At 37.9% G+C, this 18,985-nt stretch overlaps 3 protein-coding genes and 1 long non-coding RNA gene across 7 annotated transcripts; 3 read left to right on the top strand and 1 right to left on the bottom strand.

The window, feature by feature from the left end:
* The first annotated feature begins 1,314 nt into the window (after positions 1 to 1,314).
* LOC104783237 (uncharacterized) lies at positions 1,315 to 11,578 on the top strand. 3 transcript variants are annotated; one of them, XM_010508366.3, is made up of 16 exons: positions 1,315 to 1,792; positions 2,027 to 4,714; positions 4,885 to 5,338; positions 5,489 to 5,717; positions 5,891 to 6,055; positions 6,186 to 6,458; positions 6,556 to 6,801; positions 7,105 to 7,458; positions 7,577 to 8,944; positions 9,033 to 9,089; positions 9,397 to 9,807; positions 10,012 to 10,235; positions 10,396 to 10,529; positions 10,637 to 10,858; positions 10,950 to 11,128; positions 11,265 to 11,578. In XM_010508366.3, exons 1-16 carry the CDS (start codon positions 1,414 to 1,416, stop codon positions 11,370 to 11,372), a joined length of 7,491 nt encoding a protein of 2,496 aa, XP_010506668.2. In that variant the 5' UTR covers positions 1,315 to 1,413; the 3' UTR covers positions 11,373 to 11,578. The 3 variants fall into 3 exon arrangements, with proteins under 3 accessions (XP_010506668.2, XP_010506669.2, XP_087368229.1); XM_010508367.2 differs by having other exon boundaries at positions 1,340 to 1,792; positions 2,047 to 4,714; XM_087512103.1 differs by lacking the exon at positions 1,315 to 1,792 and having other exon boundaries at positions 4,575 to 4,714; positions 4,819 to 5,338.
* Positions 11,579 to 13,204: 1,626 nt separating this feature from the next.
* LOC104783236 (uncharacterized) lies at positions 13,205 to 15,524 on the top strand. Of its 2 annotated transcripts, none has more exons than XM_010508364.2 (2): positions 13,205 to 13,420; positions 14,005 to 15,524. In XM_010508364.2, exon 2 carries the CDS (start codon positions 14,027 to 14,029, stop codon positions 15,227 to 15,229), a length of 1,203 nt encoding a protein of 400 aa, XP_010506666.1. In that variant the 5' UTR covers positions 13,205 to 13,420; positions 14,005 to 14,026; the 3' UTR covers positions 15,230 to 15,524. The 2 variants fall into 2 exon arrangements, with proteins under 2 accessions (XP_010506666.1, XP_010506667.1); XM_010508365.2 differs by having other exon boundaries at positions 13,374 to 13,665.
* Positions 15,525 to 15,769: 245 nt separating this feature from the next.
* Positions 15,770 to 17,127, top strand: LOC104783234 (uncharacterized). The gene is made up of 3 exons (XR_767217.3): positions 15,770 to 16,047; positions 16,332 to 16,414; positions 16,863 to 17,127. It is a non-coding gene; the product is annotated as an uncharacterized LOC104783234 (long non-coding RNA).
* On the bottom strand, positions 17,067 to 18,180 carry LOC104783235 (uncharacterized). Its single transcript, XM_010508363.3, has 2 exons — positions 17,476 to 18,180; positions 17,067 to 17,388 (listed from the first exon to the last, which is right to left on the bottom strand). Exons 1-2 carry the CDS (start codon positions 17,926 to 17,928, stop codon positions 17,317 to 17,319), a joined length of 525 nt encoding a protein of 174 aa, XP_010506665.1. The 5' UTR covers positions 17,929 to 18,180; the 3' UTR covers positions 17,067 to 17,316.
* Between the last annotated feature and the right edge of the window lie 805 nt (positions 18,181 to 18,985).

Here is an 18,985-nt window from a genome sequence, read left to right as displayed (position 1 = left end):
TTTGCATGAAGACGGTCGTTAATTATGTTTTGACTGATTAACAATGTTGAGTTTTAACATATTTCTCCCAAATGACGACTAAAAACATGTTTTATATATGTAATCGATGCCTATCTGTTCATTCGTTTACAATAATGTTCTGATACGCAAAACACCATGTTATATAATATATGCCATGAAAAAGTTTATCCTTTTCGATTACGAGAATCAATGTATAACTATTTTCTTTTCCCATTAGTATTTTAATTTTACAAGTATAACATTACACCATATTTATCAAACGTTGCCGTTTGAATTTTTAAGTTTCTTTTTTCCTTCTCCAGTTCAGCTTTTCTTCTTCGTCTGCCGTTTAAGGTATATAAAAGCTTATGAATTTTTCAAGTGTAGAATTGGTTTTATGATTTTTGTAGTAATAATGTAAGTAATTTCTCATGAACCTTTATATTCACGACCGTTACAAAGTTCATAATATTATTTATAAAACCTAAAACTTTAAAAGTTTAAATAACCATGAATATAAAGGTTTTTTAAAAAATTAAGAAAAAGGTGTGGTTAAAAAAAAAGAAGAAGTTAAATTAAAGTTATGTATAATGCATGTTGGACCTAGAACACCTCTTACAGACCACAAAGAATATGGACCGGATGTTGTATCCGGTTTGCTTACACAAATTTAAAATTCAACACTTCAAAACCAAAACAAAAGCAAAAAAAAAAAAAGGAAAAAAAATCAGGAAAACAAAAAAGTTAAATTTAAGTTATGTATAATGCATGTTGGACCTAGAACACCTTTTACAGACCACAAATAAATATGGACCGGATGTTGTATCCGGTTTGCTTACGCAAATTTAAAATTCAACACTTAAAAACCAAAACCAAAACAAAAACAAAAACAAAAAAAAACTGAAAAAAAAGCTTAAAAACCCGAAAAAACAAACGTTTTAAAAAGCTGAAGAAAAAATAACGCTAAAACGTTTTAAAAAAACATTGGTACTTTCCAACAGTCGGGCCTTCAGAAAAGTCCACTACTGTGTGGATGCTTTGTAAGCAAAGTGGACTAACTTTTATTTATAGGAGTTATGGGTTAGTATCTGTTTATCATATTCCCGATTTGGGACTTGATTAATGTTTAAAACGTATTGGGCTTTTTATTCGACAAAGAGGCTTATGACGGCGATAAAGATATGGCGGCAGACTGTGTGGAATACGGTGGATGCTTTGTAACCGAAATTCACATTACAATTTACAATAAGGAGGCCCAAGTGAGAAGTGGGCCTAAGCGAGATACAGTCTCGAACTGGAACCTTCTAGCCTAGTAGGAAGGTTCGACGATCCTCCTTCTGCTGGGTGTAGAGCAAACGGAAAATAAAATAGTTTTGGTCTAAGATTTGTGTGTTTCCGTTAAAACCCGTGATTATGCCGGCGACGACGAGTCACGACGCGATCTCACCGGTCACAGATCCGATCGATAATTTGCCTCTCCGGCAACTCAGATCGGAGATCGTTCCACCGGCTCCGACTCGATCTCAGTCTTCTATCGACTGGCTTCCCGACTTCGCTGGTTACTCATGGCTTGCTTACGGAGCTTCCACTCTCCTCGTTATCTCTCATCTACCTTCTCCTCTCCGCGGCGACGATTCCACGACCGCACCATTTTTCCGTCAGATTCTAGAGGTTTCCGGCGATGTTTCGTCTCCAGTTACTTCCGTTTCTTGGTCTCCTGTAACGCCGTCTCTTGGCGAGCTCGCTGTTGGCTCTGGGAACTATATCTACCTATTCGCGCTTGATTTGAATGGTAAGACTCGCTATATAGCTTGTTATTGTTCATTCTCTGGGGTTTAGTCTCTGAGCAAGTGGTCTGGTTTGTGATGCCATTGTTGGGTTACGAGAGAGCATTGCTATCCATCTTCTGGGTTCAATTAGTATAGTAGTAATGAAAAATCCTCTGTTAATTTTGAATATCAATGTATACTTCTTCTACGACTTTAGTTTGGATATCTTAAAATTGTATGTCTTTACTCATATTCAGGTTCTTTTTGTTGGAGTCAGAATTCCATATTGGTGCAAGACACAAAAGTTGAAGCGATTGAGTGGACAGGATCCGGAGATGGGATCATAGTTGGTGGAACTGATATCGTTCTGTGGAAGAAAAGGAACCAATCTTGGGAAATAGCTTGGAAGTTCTCGGGGGATCACCTTCAAGATCTGGTTTCCTCCACTTGGTCGTTTGAGGGTCCTTTTGCGACAGCAACGTCTTGGAGCAAGTTTCCAGCTGAGTGTGACAAGGCAGGTAAAATTGTCTTGGCCTATTATAGTGACGGAGTATCATATCATAAATTCGAATTGCCTCATCCTCAGAGAATATCCATGATCCAGTGGAGACCGATGGCTGCAGAACAGTCTGCAATAGGTATAGGGAAATCATTGAGGAATGTGCTAATGACATGTTGCTTGGATGGGGCAGTAAGGTTATGGATTGAGGTAGATGGTGGAAAGACAAGAAAGGGCATGAAAGATGTGTCTGATCATAAGAAATCATTTTGCGTGGCAGCTGTAATAGAGATAAATCACGTCTTGGATGGCTTTTTGGGCAGAGATATATTTCTTTTTTGGGGAACTCGTACAGGGGGTATATTGAAAACCATTGAAGGTACTAATCAATATTTTTCCATGGAAAAATATGATCATGAAATAGTTGGCAAGTGTGAGTGGTTGGTAGGGTACGGCCCTGGAAATTTGGCTACTCTGTGGGCTGTCCATTGTCTTGATGACGTTTCTCCTATGAGGTTTCCCCGAGTAACATTGTGGGCGAGAGAAGAATCACGTGAAATCGGTTCAGGATCACTCTCTCTAGCAAATGCTATAGGTTCTTCTGATCGATTACCCCTGAAGAAAGTTTCTCTATTGAGAAATAACCTTTATAGCACACCACTTATCTGCTCGTCGATTTATTTGTCTCGGCAGAATACTGTGTATTGGTCTTCCTTGCACACAATAAAATCACATGACCCAGAAGATCCATCCGCAAAGAAATCCAGTTTATTGAAGTGCATTAATGGAAAATTATTATATCTTGATGGTCATGGTGGGAAAATCCTACAGGTTGCCTTTGATCCTTTCATATGTGAGGCAGGGTACACTGCTTCCCTGGATTCTAATGGTTTGATAATAATCTGGTCCTCTAGTGCTCATTTGAACCATGCTATTGACCATCCTATTTCAGTTTCCTCTTGGAAACCTTGTGGACGGCTACAGAATCAAGAGTTAAGATTAAAGTACACATGTTTATGCTGGGCACCTTCGTCATTGAAAGATGAGAGATTTCTACTTGCGGGGCATGTAGGAGGGGTTGATTGCTTTAGTGTAAGGAATTGTGGGAAAGATGATAATGGTTATCTGACCCATTACATATGTACCATTCCGTTTGCAGTAAAGAGCCCTTTGCAGAGTGGTCCGACCAGTATATTTGCAAGAACTCTATCTAATTCTTGTGGAAAGACATTCAAAAGTAACAGATTTTTGCTACTGAGTGTATGGATGAAAGAAAAACGGTTTGATGCTCTGTCATGGAGTGTAACCTTGCATCATTTTGATGTAGCAGGAAGTACCTGCGATTGTCATTTTCATGATTTTGATAGTATTGGATTAGGAAAGTGGTTATTCAAAGATAATTTTGCTGGTAAGACGAATTGCATTGCTGTTAGATCATGCTCTTCAGAAATACCTGAATCTCACCGTGACAATGAAGTTACGAGTTTTGCTGTGGTCAAAAGTGGTAGGGCTCTAGAGAATGACGTGAACAGTGAAAGTCAAGGTTATACTATGGCAACTGGTCAAGCTGATGGCTCTTTAAAACTTTGGAGAAGTAGTTTACAGGAAAGTTCAACACCTTCCCTTCCGTGGGAGCTTGTTGGCATGCTTACCATTGGCCAAAATCCTGTCAGTGCTATATCTCTGACTGATTCGGGACACAAGATAGCAGCCGTCTGTACAGAGAATCATTCAAAAGCTGTCTGCACAATTAGTATATGGGAGATTAGACACCTTGTAGATTCAGGGGTTTTCATACTAGAGCATACGTCACATTTTGATGCAGAGGTTGTTGCTGTAAGATGGTCAACTACGGGTAATGATCAGCTATTGCTTGGAGTTTGCACAGAGAAGGAGATGCGGGTGTATGGTATTGCTCGGCAACCCTGCAAAAGTACCAATTTACCGGTCTCTGATTTTTCTTCAGAGGCACAGATTTGGCAATGCTTCGCTGTTACTCGTACTTTTTCTGGTATACATGATTTATGGTGGGGATCCATAGCGAAGACTTGCCTTGTTCATAATGATTATATTAGTCTACATGGTCAATGGCTGGCTGTTGTTGATGAGAAGCGAAGGATCAATGACTATCCACACATATTTTCAGCCAATCTTCCCAACCTAGTTTATGCTACAGAAGAAGGCAGAGACTCTGAATTGTTATCTAATTCTCGTACTAATGATATTAAAGAACCTGATACTGCATCTATTAGCAGAGGATGTATTCCTCAACTTTCAACTAGTAATGCAACTGATGACGGGCAAGTCAAAAGTATGTCGTTGATTGGGACCGCATATGGTTCAGATACTATTAATGACATTACAAGCATGGGACATATAGTGCAGAAGTTAGGAGGTGCCTTACCACTTTATCACCCTCAAGCCCTCCTTGTAGCTATACGTTCAGGTGAATGCTGCAAATGTTTTCTGTTTCCCCCTTCTTCAATCAGTTCTGAAACTAAGCTGTTTAGCTTTTATTTAGCTTTCCTTTGTTATTTTTCCTTCGTGCAGGAGCATAACCTGTGTCATGCGGTTAATTTCACCTTAGCTAAAGATTGTTAACTCTGATGTGTTCAGGCAATTGGAAACGAGCAAGTGCAGCTCTAAGGCATCTTGCTGAATATAACAGTTCGAGTGATGCCTCCGAGAAGGGTGCTGTAAAGTCAGTTCTTTGTCCAGATGTCCTTTTGTCAATATATTATGAAGGGTCTCTCTCCAATGGCCCAAATCGTAAGGATTTCCAATGGGGTGGGACATCTGGTTCAGTGATACAGAATTCACAGTCTCAGTCAGGGTTGCAGTCATCTGGTTTCTTTAATATGGAATCTTATAGTCCCAACAGTAGTTACAGTTCACCTGCAACAGACTTGCCATTTAGTGGCTTCTGCGAGCAGCTGAAGAAGTTATCAGATGAAGGAAATATTTCCAGGATAGAAAAATTGCAATATTTTGCAATTGTTGACCTTCTTTGTGAAATAAGTAACCCACATTCTACATCTGTCTATGCAAGTCTTGATGAAGCTGGGAGAAGGTACAATAATTCTTCGATTTTCTTAATTTTTTTTTTTGCGAAGGACCAATTAAATATAGAGTATTCAAAGAATATATTCCATCAAGTATGTTTGTTTTCTCCGTTTTCTGATTGGTATTCATGAAATTTTGTATTCTTTCTGCTGTGTAGATTTTGGGTCTCACTTAGGTTTAAACAGCTATTCTTAGCTCGAAGTTCTGGGGAAACATCATCTTTGGAAGAGTTGGATGTTGACTCTAGTATGATAGGATGGGCTTTTCACTCAGAGTCCAAAGAAAATTTATCTGGTTCTCTTTTACCCAATGAATCATCATGGCAACAAATGCGATCACTGGGTTTTGGCTTTTGGTATTCAAATGTAGCACAACTGCGTTTACGAGTAAGTTTGAAATTTAAGACTTGGTCCAAAGTAGCTATGCAAGTATCCTTGTATTAATACACCTTCTATTTATGCTTGCTTTTCTTTCTTTAATAATTTTCTCGATACCAACAAACAGAACGTAAAAGAAATTGATGTGCACCACTAAATTTGATGCTATTTCCTTTCTGTAGATGGAGAAACTGGCCCGACAGCAATACCTGAAGAAAAAGAATCCTAGAGATTGTGCGCTTCTCTATATAGCTTTAAATAGAGTTCAAGTTTTAGCTGGTCTTTTCAAATTAAGCAAAGATGAGAAAGATAAACCCTTGGTGGTTTTTCTTTCACGCAATTTTCAGGTATTTGGTACAAACCATATTCTTATTGGGATGATAGGTTCTTTTTCACCTTTTTTGTATGTACGACTTCTGGCATCTAGGATATCATTGAGTGACATGTCTCCTAATTTGAGTGCATCTATTTTTACAGGAGGAGAAAAATAAGGCAGCAGCCTTGAAAAATGCATATGTGCTAATGGGTAAACACCAACTGGAGCTGGCGATGGGTTTCTTTCTCCTTGGAGGTGAAGCTTCATCTGCAATAAATGTTTGTGTGAAAAATCTTCAGGACGAGCAGCTTGCTCTCGTAATTTGCCGGCTTGTTGATGGGCAAGGTGGGGCCCTGGAAAATAATCTTATAAATAAATATATACTTCCATCTGCTGTTCAAAGAGGAGATTTTTGGCTATCAAGCATTCTTAAGGTGATTACGATTGTTTGCAAATATTGTTATCTTGTCAAATACCTTTCTTGCTTGGTGTTACAAATTATGACTATGAAGCTGTCCCTGGTTTATACAGTGGCAATTAGGAGAGTACCACCAGTCAATTCTTGCTGTGGCTGGATGTTTAGGGAACCCTGTTACTCGGAGCTCCACCGTTTCTTCAAATCACATCTCGTTTGTGGATCCTAGTATTGGCCTTTACTGCCTCATGTTGGCAACCAAAAATAGTGTGAAGAACGCACTGGGGGAAAAAAGTGCTTCAACTCTTAGTAGATGGGCAACCTTGATGGCTGCTACCGCCTTCAGCAGATGTGGGCTCCCGGTAAGTTATATAAGAAACTAGAACATGCTGTGTGCTTGTAAATGACATAGGATTTAGATTACTTCTTCCATAATTTACATGTTTCCACCAAAGCACCATGTTGAAAGCTAAGAAAAACTTTATAGGGAAGGGACTATCTTTTTTAATAAGTCGTTTTAGCATCAAAATATTTTTCTTATCTGCATTTTAAAGATTTCATGGTGGAATATATCCTGTAGAATTTGATGTATTTATTGTTTCTGAGACGGAGTTTGGTTGTCCGTGCGGTCAAATTTGAATTAATCTTCTTTTGAAAATTGTTAGCTCGAGGCGTTAGAATGTCTTTCAACATCTGCCATTGGTCATGGTGGTACCCATCATCAGACTGGCGTTCCAAGTAACGGTCAGTTGCGTACACCAGAAGATGTTCTTGAGCATTCTGTTCCTCATTCGTCGAATTGGCTATCAAGCGGTATTTCATCTACTATGGACACTCATTTTAAATTGGGTTTAGCGGTCCAGTTCCTCTCAAGGCTCTTACGGGAAGCAACTGCACCGTTAATGAATTCTGAAATTGTTTTGTGTGAGAAACTCTCACGATTTCAGCATAAGCTCCAAACAGCTTTGGAGCAATTTTACCAAAGATTTTCCCTGTCTTCATCTTACCTACGTGAAATGGTATGTGGTTTCCACTACTATTACTTGCACATCATATTAAATTTCACGGTTAGTCAAATTTGACAACGCAGAACTTTGATTGCCATGTGTAATCTAATTCTTTGTTTTCTATTGGCAGATTATTTTGTCAGCATACAACCGTGGGTTACTATCCATGGGACACAATATATTTCAGGAAAATAGTTCCTCAGGACTCTCAGACGACAAATCTCACACAGATGAAGATCTCATCCAATATTCAGCTTTCCCTAAATTGATTCTAAAAGCGACTGAAGAGAAATCATTTGAATTAGCACGTATCATTGCTGCGTGCAGTGTCACTTGCTTACACTCAATGCCATGCTTTCAGGAAAACAAGGTGTCATCTGGTCCTGAACCAAAGTGGTCCAATGCTTTGCGATTTCACTTTCAGGGAATTCTGGAATCGTTCTCTAGTTTAAGAACATCTATAAGGCTGTGCTTGGGCTCCTCTGTGGTAGACCTGGAAACAAGACTCACAGTTGTTCTTGATTTAGTCGAATATTGCTCGAGACTTGCAATAGCTTGGGTTCTGGGAGATGTATATTGTCTCTTTCGAATGGTTCAGCCCCTTACGATAGCATATTTTCATGGGCATATGTCTTATGAGGTTGACATGGATAGCGTGAAGAGAGTATACCACCATGAAGCCTCTGTTAGTGTTCCAGATGCATCAGATGTAGAGGTTAATTCTAAGGTCAGCAGAGATGTTGGGAATAACGAAATTGGCTATCCAGTGTACTCAATTCCAGAAGATGAAAGACTTCTTGTAACACAAGCATGTTTCTGGAAGCATGTTTCAGACTTTGTGAAACATAAGCTGGTATCTGTTTCGATCAATGTAGATGGTGGTATCCCGAATAGTGGTTCCTCTGAAAATTTTGATGCTCAGGCATCGTTGGACTCCAGTGATGACATTGTAGGCGTAACAGAGAAGATAATGTCTGTTCTGGGAAAAACACTGATTAACACCCTTGATCAACTCTCTTCCTATCATGTCAAACAACTAGTATTGGTCTTGAAACAGAAAATAGAGAAGAGAATTCAGGTTCCTACCTTGTTATGGCTGCTCGAATGTGGGAAATCACAAGCAAATTTTCGTAATCGGGATATCCCAGATGCACGTATAGAGAATGAAGACAACGGCGACCTAGCTGTTACTGTGAGGTTCTGGAATCTTTGTGTCGATCCTCATTTACTGTACGAAGCTTTCTTGCTAGAAAATTTTGACATATCTGAGTGGTCAAAATCCAAACCACTGGAAGATTGGAGCGATATGTACAGAGAAGTTACCAGGAAGAATGGGCTCGACATGCCATGCAATCAAGATGGTCGGAGTAGTAATGATGTGGCTTCTCTTGCAAGCCACGCTTCAAATTCTTCACAGAAAGCTGCAATAACTGCCAGTGAAAACTCTGCTTTCCAGAACCCCAAAGAAATCCATAAGAGGACCGGGGAGCTTATAGAGGTAATTCTCTTTCTTACACTGACTAACAAGTTACTGATATTGTTGAAACTTTATCTTTTGTGATCGAGTATTCTTATCTTTCTAACAGGCCCTTTGTATCAATGCCATCAACCATCGGCAAGCTGCATTAGCTAGCAACCGCAAGGTCAGTTATTGTCATAGTTTGCCTTTAGCACTTGTTCTATCTCTACTTTCTTGTGAATTTCATAAGTCGTTGTAACTTGCCATATGCTACGTACCGAAACTTTGACTATGCAAAGATGATTCTGAATCCTGGAAAACCTCCATTTATCTTTTTTCTGTATCCTGATTCCTGCATCAGTATCTCGAGATAAGGTTTCAGATGAAGTGTCTATCTGTTGTTATTTAGTTGTTGCAGTGTTTCTTATGTTTAGTGGTATTGTGGCATCAGACATAAACACATCCCTAAATGTGCATTCTGTGACATGCAGGGCATAATTTTCTTTAACCTAGAAGATGGTGGTTCCTGCACAAACCAGTCAGACTATATCTGGTCAAATGCTGACTGGCCACATAACGGTTGGGCTAACTCTGAGTCAACTCCAGTTCCAACATGTGTCTCACTTGGTGTTGGTCTTGGGGACAAGAAAGGAGCACACCTTGGGTTAGGCGGGGCCACTGTTGGAGTTGTTTCTCTTTCCAAGCGTGGGAAAAATCACAGAGTTCCGGGTTACACGGGCTTAGGAGTCTCTGGTCTAGGTTGGGAAACTCAAGAAGAATTTGAACAGTTTATTGATCCTCCTCCAACAGTTGAAACTGTTATTACGAGAGCATTCTCCAGTCACCCAACATTGTCTCTCTTCTTGGTTGGCTCGAGCAACACACACATTTACTTGTGGGAGGTATGGGCCTAAACACTTGCACCATCTGTTTTAGGAGTGAGGAGAAAATGATATGACATTTCCTGTAACTTTTGTGAGCGTCTATTGATTTGTGGACCCAATGTGATTCTTTCATGTACTCATTGTCTTAGGAGTGAAAAGTAATTGATATGACATTTCGTATATATCCTTGTGGGTTTTATAATGCAACCTTACATCTTGCAGTTTGGAAAAGACAGAGCCACTGCAACTTATGGTGTTCTGCCTGCTGCAAATGTTCCTCCACCATATGCTTTGGCGTCAATATCAGCGGTGCAATTCGGTCCATGCGGACACCGATTTGCTAGCGCTGCACTGGATGGAACTGTATGCACTTGGCAATCAGAAGTTGGAGGAAGAAGCAATATCCATCCTGTTGAGTCATCTCTTTGCTTCAATGGCCATGCATCGTACGTTTTTTGATCTTTAACTTCTTGTTCACTAATATGCTAAAAACTAAAGTTTGGAATTATTTCTCTCATTCATGAAAATTACCATTTCTTTTCTCTGTTTCATGTTCTTATGAGAACGTTAGCTTCAGCTATGCCGTTTCTGTTATTATGATTGCAGAGATGTAGAATATATTAGTTCGAGTGGATCCATTGTTGCAGCCTCAGGATATAGCTCAAGTGGTGCAAACGTCGTTGTATGGGATACTCTAGCTCCGCCTTCAACCTCCCAGGCATCTATCAATTGTCATGAAGGTCTCTTCCAATTGTAAATTGGGGATGTGTTCACCATTAATATCATTTTCCCATAATCATAACTCGTAACAAGTTTGTTTGCTTTTTGTCCCTTTTCTTTCATGAAGGTGGTGCACGCTCTATCTCAGTATTCGATAATGACATTGGTAGTGGCTCAATTTCTCCTATGATTGTGACTGGTGGCAAAAACGGTGATGTTGGTTTGCACGATTTCCGGTATATTGCAACCGGAAAGATGAAGAAGCAAAGGAACCCTGACGGAAGATCGTCGACTGATGGAGATCAAAACAAGAATGGCATGCTTTGGTATATACCAAAGGCTCACTTAGGTGCACACCCTTAAACCCTATATTCACCTGATATTCTGATTAAAACTGAAAGTGGTTCTCGAACTTTCATTGACATTGATTCAAATTTTAGGGAGTGTGACGAAAATATCGACAATCCCTCACACAAGTCTGTTTTTGACGGGAAGCAAAGATGGAGAAGTTAAACTGTGGGATGCGAAAGCAGCAAAGTTGATACATCATTGGCCGAAACTACACGAAAGACACACTTTTCTGCAGCCAAACTCTAGAGGCTACGGTGGAATCATCCGGGTTAGTAACCAACCAACTACAGCTTAATCCTTTCATCTTAGATTTGTTTTTTTAGTAAACTGAATTTAATACTATAAATTGGTCTGAGTTTGTATCATTATTCAAGTTTGCGTTTATGTTAAAAATTTTGGTGTAGGCTGGGGTGACTGACATACAAGTTTGTCCGAATGGATTTATAACGTGCGGTGGTGATGGCACGGTGAAGTTCGTCAGCCTCAGAGATTCCTATGACGATGGTAAATAAAAGTAACATTTTCGGGGAAAGTTTTACAGCCGAGAAAATGAGTTATAGCTCTTCTTGTGATTTTTTTGTGATGTAATTGTGTTTTCCATATGGTTTAATTTTTGGTATATACATAGCACGCGCATATATATTAAGGATTATGAAGCAGTGGAATCTTGAGTTGACCTTAATCCAGATTCTTAAATTTATCTTTGACTTGACTTCAATATCATCTATTTTATCTTTGACTTTGTTGCATCGTATTTTGACCGGTTTGATCGGACTGATTCTAATTGAATTGGAATAATAAAGTGTGGTGCAATAGAACCGAATATACCTATCTCAAGATTTACATTGGTTAGGTTTGTATTAGCTCGAGACAGTTTAATAAGATGATTATGAAATCTTGGACTGGTAAGAACCTCCTGGCACAATCGTATTACGTAGTGGAATCTTTATAATAAACTGCGCCATAATTTGTGCCGCAGACGAAATGATATGAATCATCAAATCTTTGATTAAACCCATTAGCAAGTAAAGTACTCTATTCCTAATAATGTTAAGTTACAAGGTAAGGGTCCCTTTCACTAAATATTATTCTAACGACGTTAGTTGTGTATATTAGTAGTATATGGCCTTAATTATGACTGAATATGTTAGTGGTGACATATATAAAGCATATTAGTATTAGAATAAAAATGGGGTCAGTTTCGACGATTGTTTGTTACATACAAATATACAATAGATGATCAGTACTGGCATAGAGTTATGCTATATTATACATATATAAATAGAGCACCTTATTAGTTAGTATACAACATTTTAATCTGTGTGTGGGACACTGGTGAAGCACAACACTTTAAACAATCTCAAATCTTTTGGATTTATCGTTTCCTTGCAAGATAATCAGGTTTAAACAATTATACATAAGAAAAAAAAAATAGATACCAAAATCTTCTTACCTTGAGAGTATATATATGAATCACTTAGTAAAATTGTCTCATCAGGTATCAATAGGTGAATAGTGTAGAGAGACGGACAATATAACCATAATGACTTACGACCTGAAGAGACATTAATATGCTTTCACCTAACGCTCAATTCCTAGGCGATGGCACTATTTACATCCTCTCTACCTAATTTTCAAATCTATATATTAAACCAAATTCAAATTGACATGGAGAAAAAATAAAAAGAACTTGAATTTATGATCATCAAGCTTATTGATGGCAACTGAGACTACCTTGGAATTAAAACGTAAAAAGTAATCAATGTTGTAGAAAATCTGAATGACACTTGGATTAAAGATTAATCGATAAGGTGAAAAAAGAAATACAAAATCGTAAAATTAATGGGTATTTGACGTAATCTATTTTAGCGCGTAGCGCGTACAGTGGAAAGTTAAGAGTTCCCTCCCAATAAAAAGGTCTTATCCGTACAAAAACAGATCTTACTGTTTCAGGGCACGTGTAATAAATATCTAATCGAACGGCTGTCTGTGTGAAATCTATGGGTAAATCTGTGGACTCGAAGACTCCAATAACAATAACACTATGGGTCCTCCCAAAAACGTTGTCGTTTAAGGAAGATTGCGTGTTGAATGACAGAAGGAAGAAAAGAGAAAACAAATACTTCTTCCGTTTTAAAATATAAGATGTTTTAGAAAAATTTTTTGTTTAATAATATATAATGAACTTTTAGATTAGTTTAGTATTTTATATTATACAGTATTATTTTTAATTGATTAAATTTGTTAAAAATAAATATTTTTTAATCTGCGTATTTTAGTTAAAATATATTATATTTTGAAACGGATGAAATAATAAAAGTATTAAAAAACAAAAAACAAAAGTATTAAACAAAAATTCTAAAACATCAAAAAACAAAAAACAGAAGTATTAAAAAAAAAAAAAAAAGCTGAATCGAAAGCAAACAAAAATTCTCTGACAATTCATTGAAAACAAAAAAAAAAAAGATCAGAACAAACTCTTATCTTCACGAGATTGATTAACCAGTTTATGTGTGTTCGTCCCTTTATATCATTTGGTGTTACTCTTCTCTCCCTTCTGGTTAGTTTTTTTTTATCTATTTTATGAATTTTCTGCAAACTTATTGTTGTTCTCTCTGTGATTGATTCGTCGTCTTTATTGATGAATTATTTCACCAAAATCAGACAATTTGGATCATCATGTCCGAGTTTCGATTCTTAGAGTCTCACCGGGTTTGATCTGTGTGTTTTATCCTTCCTCTGTTTTACAATATAGTTGAAGTTTATGGGATTTGATTTCTATTGCAAAGTACGATGATTTGGTTGGTAAGTAAGTTAAAAAAAAAAAATGAGTTTGCTTAATTTGACAAATAGAATCTGGCTCTGATTTTTGTTTGCTTGTAAAAAAAAAAATTAGGAACTAATTCTTCATTTTACCTTAAAGCAAAACATCAGATTCTGTTATTATTGGGGGGCAAATGAAAAAGGGAAAGCTTTTTTTTTTTTTTGGTGATGGATCGATCTTGTCGGCTATCAGAGAAAGAAAGATTCTTCCTTTAAAAACTATTATTAGAATCAAAACAAAACGGTTCATATGGATATTTGCTATATCTGCCCTGATTTTCTCTGAATCACATTTGATCTTGAATTGAATTTGTTTCTCAGAGAGTTTAGTTATGGTGAAATAATGGCAGCAGCTGAAGCTAGAGCAGTTTGGCAAAGAACTGTTAACCGTTGCTTTGTCCAAGAAGACGCTAAACGAGCTCCCAAGTTTACTTATTGCCAGTCTTCTTCTTCCTCAACTGCTCCATCAACTAAGCAAGTCGAAGACTCTGGTTCTTCTTCTCGACCTTCTTCTCTTGAACCACAACATCATCAGTCATCTTGTGCAGGTTTCATGCCTCTTCATCGAAACCCCAATTTCCCTGATCTCTTACCTCACAACACCGGGTTATGGAGTCCTCACCATCCCTTTCAGATGGTGAATAAGAAGCCACTGGATGCTGCTGAGGTTAATAACAACAATCAAGTCCTACCTGAGAGGAAGCCTGAATTGGGAGGTGGAGAGAAGAAACAAGGGAAGTCTTATAATTCCGAAAGCTTTCAAGAGTTTATAGAGTTGATGGAGACAAGGGAAAGTTTTGGCTACGATGAGTCCACTGAGAAAAAGCTAAATGAGCCAGCTTTTGATCCGAGCTCACCGTGGAATCCTCTCTCAAACGAGAAAGCTGGACCGTGGTGGCGAACTACTGATAAAGATGAATTAGCTTCCTTGGTTGCACAAAGATCACTAGACTACGTTGAGAATTGTGATCTTCCAACACCACAGAAGATGAAACGCTCTTATTATGGTAGTCCGCGTGATGGATTCAGAGATTACTCTGTCTCTAACCAACAAACCATCCACGAGCACGGGCCAAGCAGAGGAAACAGCTGCAAGAACAGAACCGATGCTTCGTCTGAGTCTGATCTAAGCAAATCAGAGCTACTAGAAGCGCTGAGGCATTCCCAAACACGAGCTAGGGAGGCGGAGAACATGGCTAAGGAAGCTTGTGCGGAGAAAGAGCACTTGGTGAAGCTCTTGTTCAAGCAAGCATCAGAGCTTTTCGGGTATAAGCAATGGTTACAACTGCTTCAGCTTGAAGCACTTTACCTCCAAATAAAGAACAAGAAGATTGAGAATAACAACAGCAAGAAGAGCAACGAGCCACAGGTTTCCATCCCATGGAGCAATTGCAAAGCAAGAAAAGGTGGGAGAAAGAGAAGAAGCAAAAGTGGTAAACCGAATGGAGCAAAGTATGCAGTTAGTTTAGCTTTGGGGATGAGTCTTGTTGGTGCTGGTTTGCTACTTGGATGGACTGTTGGATGGATGCAGATGTTATCGTTCTGATCAAAAGATAAAGAGAAGATAAAAGAAAAGAGACAGAGAGACCTCGAGAGGTTTAATTGAGAAAGAAAAAAAAAAATCATCTTTTCCCACTGAATAGCGCTTTGATGGTCTTGAATTAGAGTTTTTAAGGTTTGCTTCGAATGCAGCTTTTGGATTTGGTTAATGAGAATGTAAATTGGTTGTAAGAATTTTGTTAATATTGTGCTTCTTCTCTCATCTATTTATTTTTTTCTTGAAAATCATATGAAATTATCTTTCGTGTAATGTAAGCAAGTATGTATCTTTCATGTAAAAATCTGCATATATTACTTTTTTTTTTTTTTTTTTTTAGCTATATGATCTCTCTTTCATGTACATTTATATATAGATCATGTTTTGGGGATCTATTGAAATTTGAAAGATATTTACATTCTTCTAGTAAAAATTGTAAGACTTGCATTTGTATGAATCAGTTTTCACTCTAAGATTTTTACCGCTGGCTGGGTTAAATAAAACAGAAAGAGAAAAGGTTAAATGTAGAGAATTTTCACTCTACTTTAGTTTTCGTTGGGCTGAATTAGAACATTCAGGCCCAGTGACCCGACCCGACCCGACTAGAATCCATAATTGAATCCTCAGGTGAGAAAATGGTTGGTTACTCTGGAACTATCATCAATCGAATCGGAATCAGAGACAGACGACGAGCTTCGGTCGTACGTAATCCAAAAAGAGGAAGAGACTGAAATCGAAAGGAGAAAATATGCCGGTAATGGAGAAATTGAGGATGTTCGTAGCGCAGGAACCAGTCGTTGCTGCTTCTTGCTTAATCGGCGGTATTGGTACGAACCCTAAAATTCAATCTCTTTCTTTCTAAATCGCCCCCCCCCCCCCCCTTTGCTGCTTACACGCAGATCGCAAAATCGATGGCATTCTCTTTCTTAGTTACGATTTGCTTCATTTAGTATCTATGGTTTGTCAAAGAGAGTTTGTTTTTAGATTGTGATCTAATCCTAGTTTTTGATTACTCATTTATCTTTGATGTAAATCACTGATTTAGTAGCAAAAGGTTAAGTCTGTATACATTATTTGATGATGGATGGTTTTTATTTTTCAATTTTCGTAGGACTATTTTTGCCTGCTGTTGTGAGGCCTATACTAGACTCACTCGAGGCATCCAAACAAGTTAAAGCTCCCCCACTTACCGATGTAAGCTTTAGTACTAATGTCTCTCTCTCTGTTGCAATTTGGTTTTATGTTACTTGAACCAGATGGTTCAAATCCTTCACTGATTTAATCTCTAATGATAGTTTGTGTTCGTTGATATTGTTGCTGTATGTTTGGATGTGGCCAAGTTCTGTCTTCTTCTTTTTTTCTTCTTCTTTTTGCAATGTGATTTAAGCTTATACATCATCTCATTGTTTTTGTTCTTCCTCACCTTGCTTCATATTCTTGTGATTTGAAAGTTTCATCTTTGATTCATGTATGACTTTGAGAGTGTCATGATCATGTTTTCTTTCAAGTGAAAGACCATATTGGACATAAAATAGACTAGTTAATTAACCCCATTGCTTAATGATTCAACACTTTTGATGTATAGTCTGTATAGGCAAACAAATGCTTCAAGTATTAACTCGGATCCAATTTGCTTTTGCAGGTTATTTGCTGGTGTCACAGGGAAGAAACAGAGTTAAAAGCCAAGCAATGATTTTTCCCCTGTTTTTCTTACATTCAGATTTTATCCATGTTCCCTTTTTTTTTGTCTTTTAACTCTTTTATTCGCAAAATGAAATAAGGCAGACTCATGTTTTTGTTCTGAAACTTATATAAAGGCATGTGTATGTGTTTACACTCACTCTTGTTCATCACTTGATCGATCAGATGTATTCATTTCTTAATGACAAATTGAAAAAGCTTGAACCTTTTTTTCTTGCCATGGCTCATGAGTCTTAACATTATTAGTATATATACACATCACACATATATTAGTTTCTCATTATAATAAATCTTACATACACGCTTAATAGCTCTCTTTTACATCATCTTTGATCCCTCAACAGATAAATAGAAAGATGGTATGATGTGTCTTGTAATGCAATTTGACAACAGGCTCAAACACTTTCACTTCTAAGCTTCTTGTTCCTCCATGGCATTGCTAGCTTCAGTCCCTTGCATAAACTTCCCTACATTTCCCCAACCAAACCCATTTGAGTGAGTAAAAAGTCAAGACCAAGTCACGAAGAATGAGCTGACAAACACAAATATTTTACCCAAAAGTGAGATCCTTTAACAGAGCCACCACCATGGTAACTCCCTGATCTGTTAAACTTCATGATCTTCATGTTGTTCTCGTTGATCTCTCCTGCTCTCTGACTCTCCGACAGAAAGGCATAATTATCCCTGACAACAACACCCCCTCTCCCTTTCCTCCGCAAGAACCGGAAGGGACCATGTTTCCTCTCGGGCAAGGGCATGTGCGTAAACTCACCAGGAAGGAGCAAACGAGGAGGCAAATCAAGACACTTGGGGTAAGAAAGAGGACGGAGAGGGTTCTTGGGCTTGCCTGGTTGGTCTTCCCAGCAAAACGGAACAGAGGCAAGAGTGTGAATCGGAGAAGCAAACACACGTGGACTTGCAGGCGACGAAGTGTACAACAATGATCTTGACTTTGCAGCTAACACAAGTGCCAGCTTCGCCTTCTCTTCTTCCTTTGCTTCTCTCATTTCTGTGTGTTTCTCTTCTATGTGTCTTTACTTACTTGTTCTTCATTCAGCTTAGAGTCTTTTAGGCTGTTTCTTTTTTGGGTAGTGGAAAGTGAAGAAAAGATTAGACAATATGCATTAAATATGTCGCAAATCATTTGTGATCATTGATGATCCAACGGTGGATTTTTTTACTGTTGACTACTAACATAGACAATCTTTCATGTAAGTCAATACTCTTTTGTTAGAGGAAATTGACAGACCACGTCACCCACCAAATCCCTCTCTCACCAACTAAACTGTTATTATTTGTTTTCTTTTACTATTGAAAGAATAGATTGTCACTAAAGTTGAAACAGTGTCATTCTGTTATGAAATTTTTACAATATTTTGTGGTTCTAAACTAAACTAAGTGCACAGCTATTCAATATTTACCCACCTGCTCAAAATTTGTCTATGATTTTCTTTTCTAGAGGTGTAATGTAACAGTACGAGAGTACAATAAGCAGCAACACTCGAAATACCAACGCGCACTTGAACCATCTCTTTCTCTTGAGACTGTTCTTTTAACAATCTCTTCTTTAATAATCATTTTTGTACTCATGCAATTGATCACAAACTGCTTGAGCGCTTGTGATCACTCTTACATTCAAGAAAATTTTGTATACAATTAAGGAATTATGTAGCTGACGTGAAAATAATTTGCCGACAAATGACTTTATTATGATTAACGAGTTAAAAAAGAAAGCCCAAAGTGGACCCATTACTAAAATGTGGTTCATGAGTAGAGAGCAAAACACATTCTCACCGACACCGAGAGGCGAGAGCTCATGATCTCTGTCAAGCTTATTGTGTTCTTGCATGTCTAAAGAGTATATAGTGATATGATTAAGTTATGAAAGAATTAATAAAATACGATGAATGTGGTCTTAGGTGAGTCGTTTTTTCAAATATTATTAAAAAGTCAATATTATCAAGTTTACAATTAAAGGGTGTGGTGTGTGTGTGGGTCTTTTCTTACGCGGAACACAAGATTAAGAGAGCAGGTTCTTTATTTGTTTTTTTTTTTCTTTTAATT

Source organism: Camelina sativa, chromosome 4, assembly GCF_030686135.1.
Source record: "Camelina sativa cultivar CO46 ecotype springtype chromosome 4, ASM3068613v1".
NCBI lineage: Eukaryota > Viridiplantae > Streptophyta > Magnoliopsida > Brassicales > Brassicaceae > Camelina > Camelina sativa.
The sequence above is the reverse complement of the archived record's forward strand: the minus strand, read 5'-3'. Positions and strand labels throughout refer to the sequence as shown.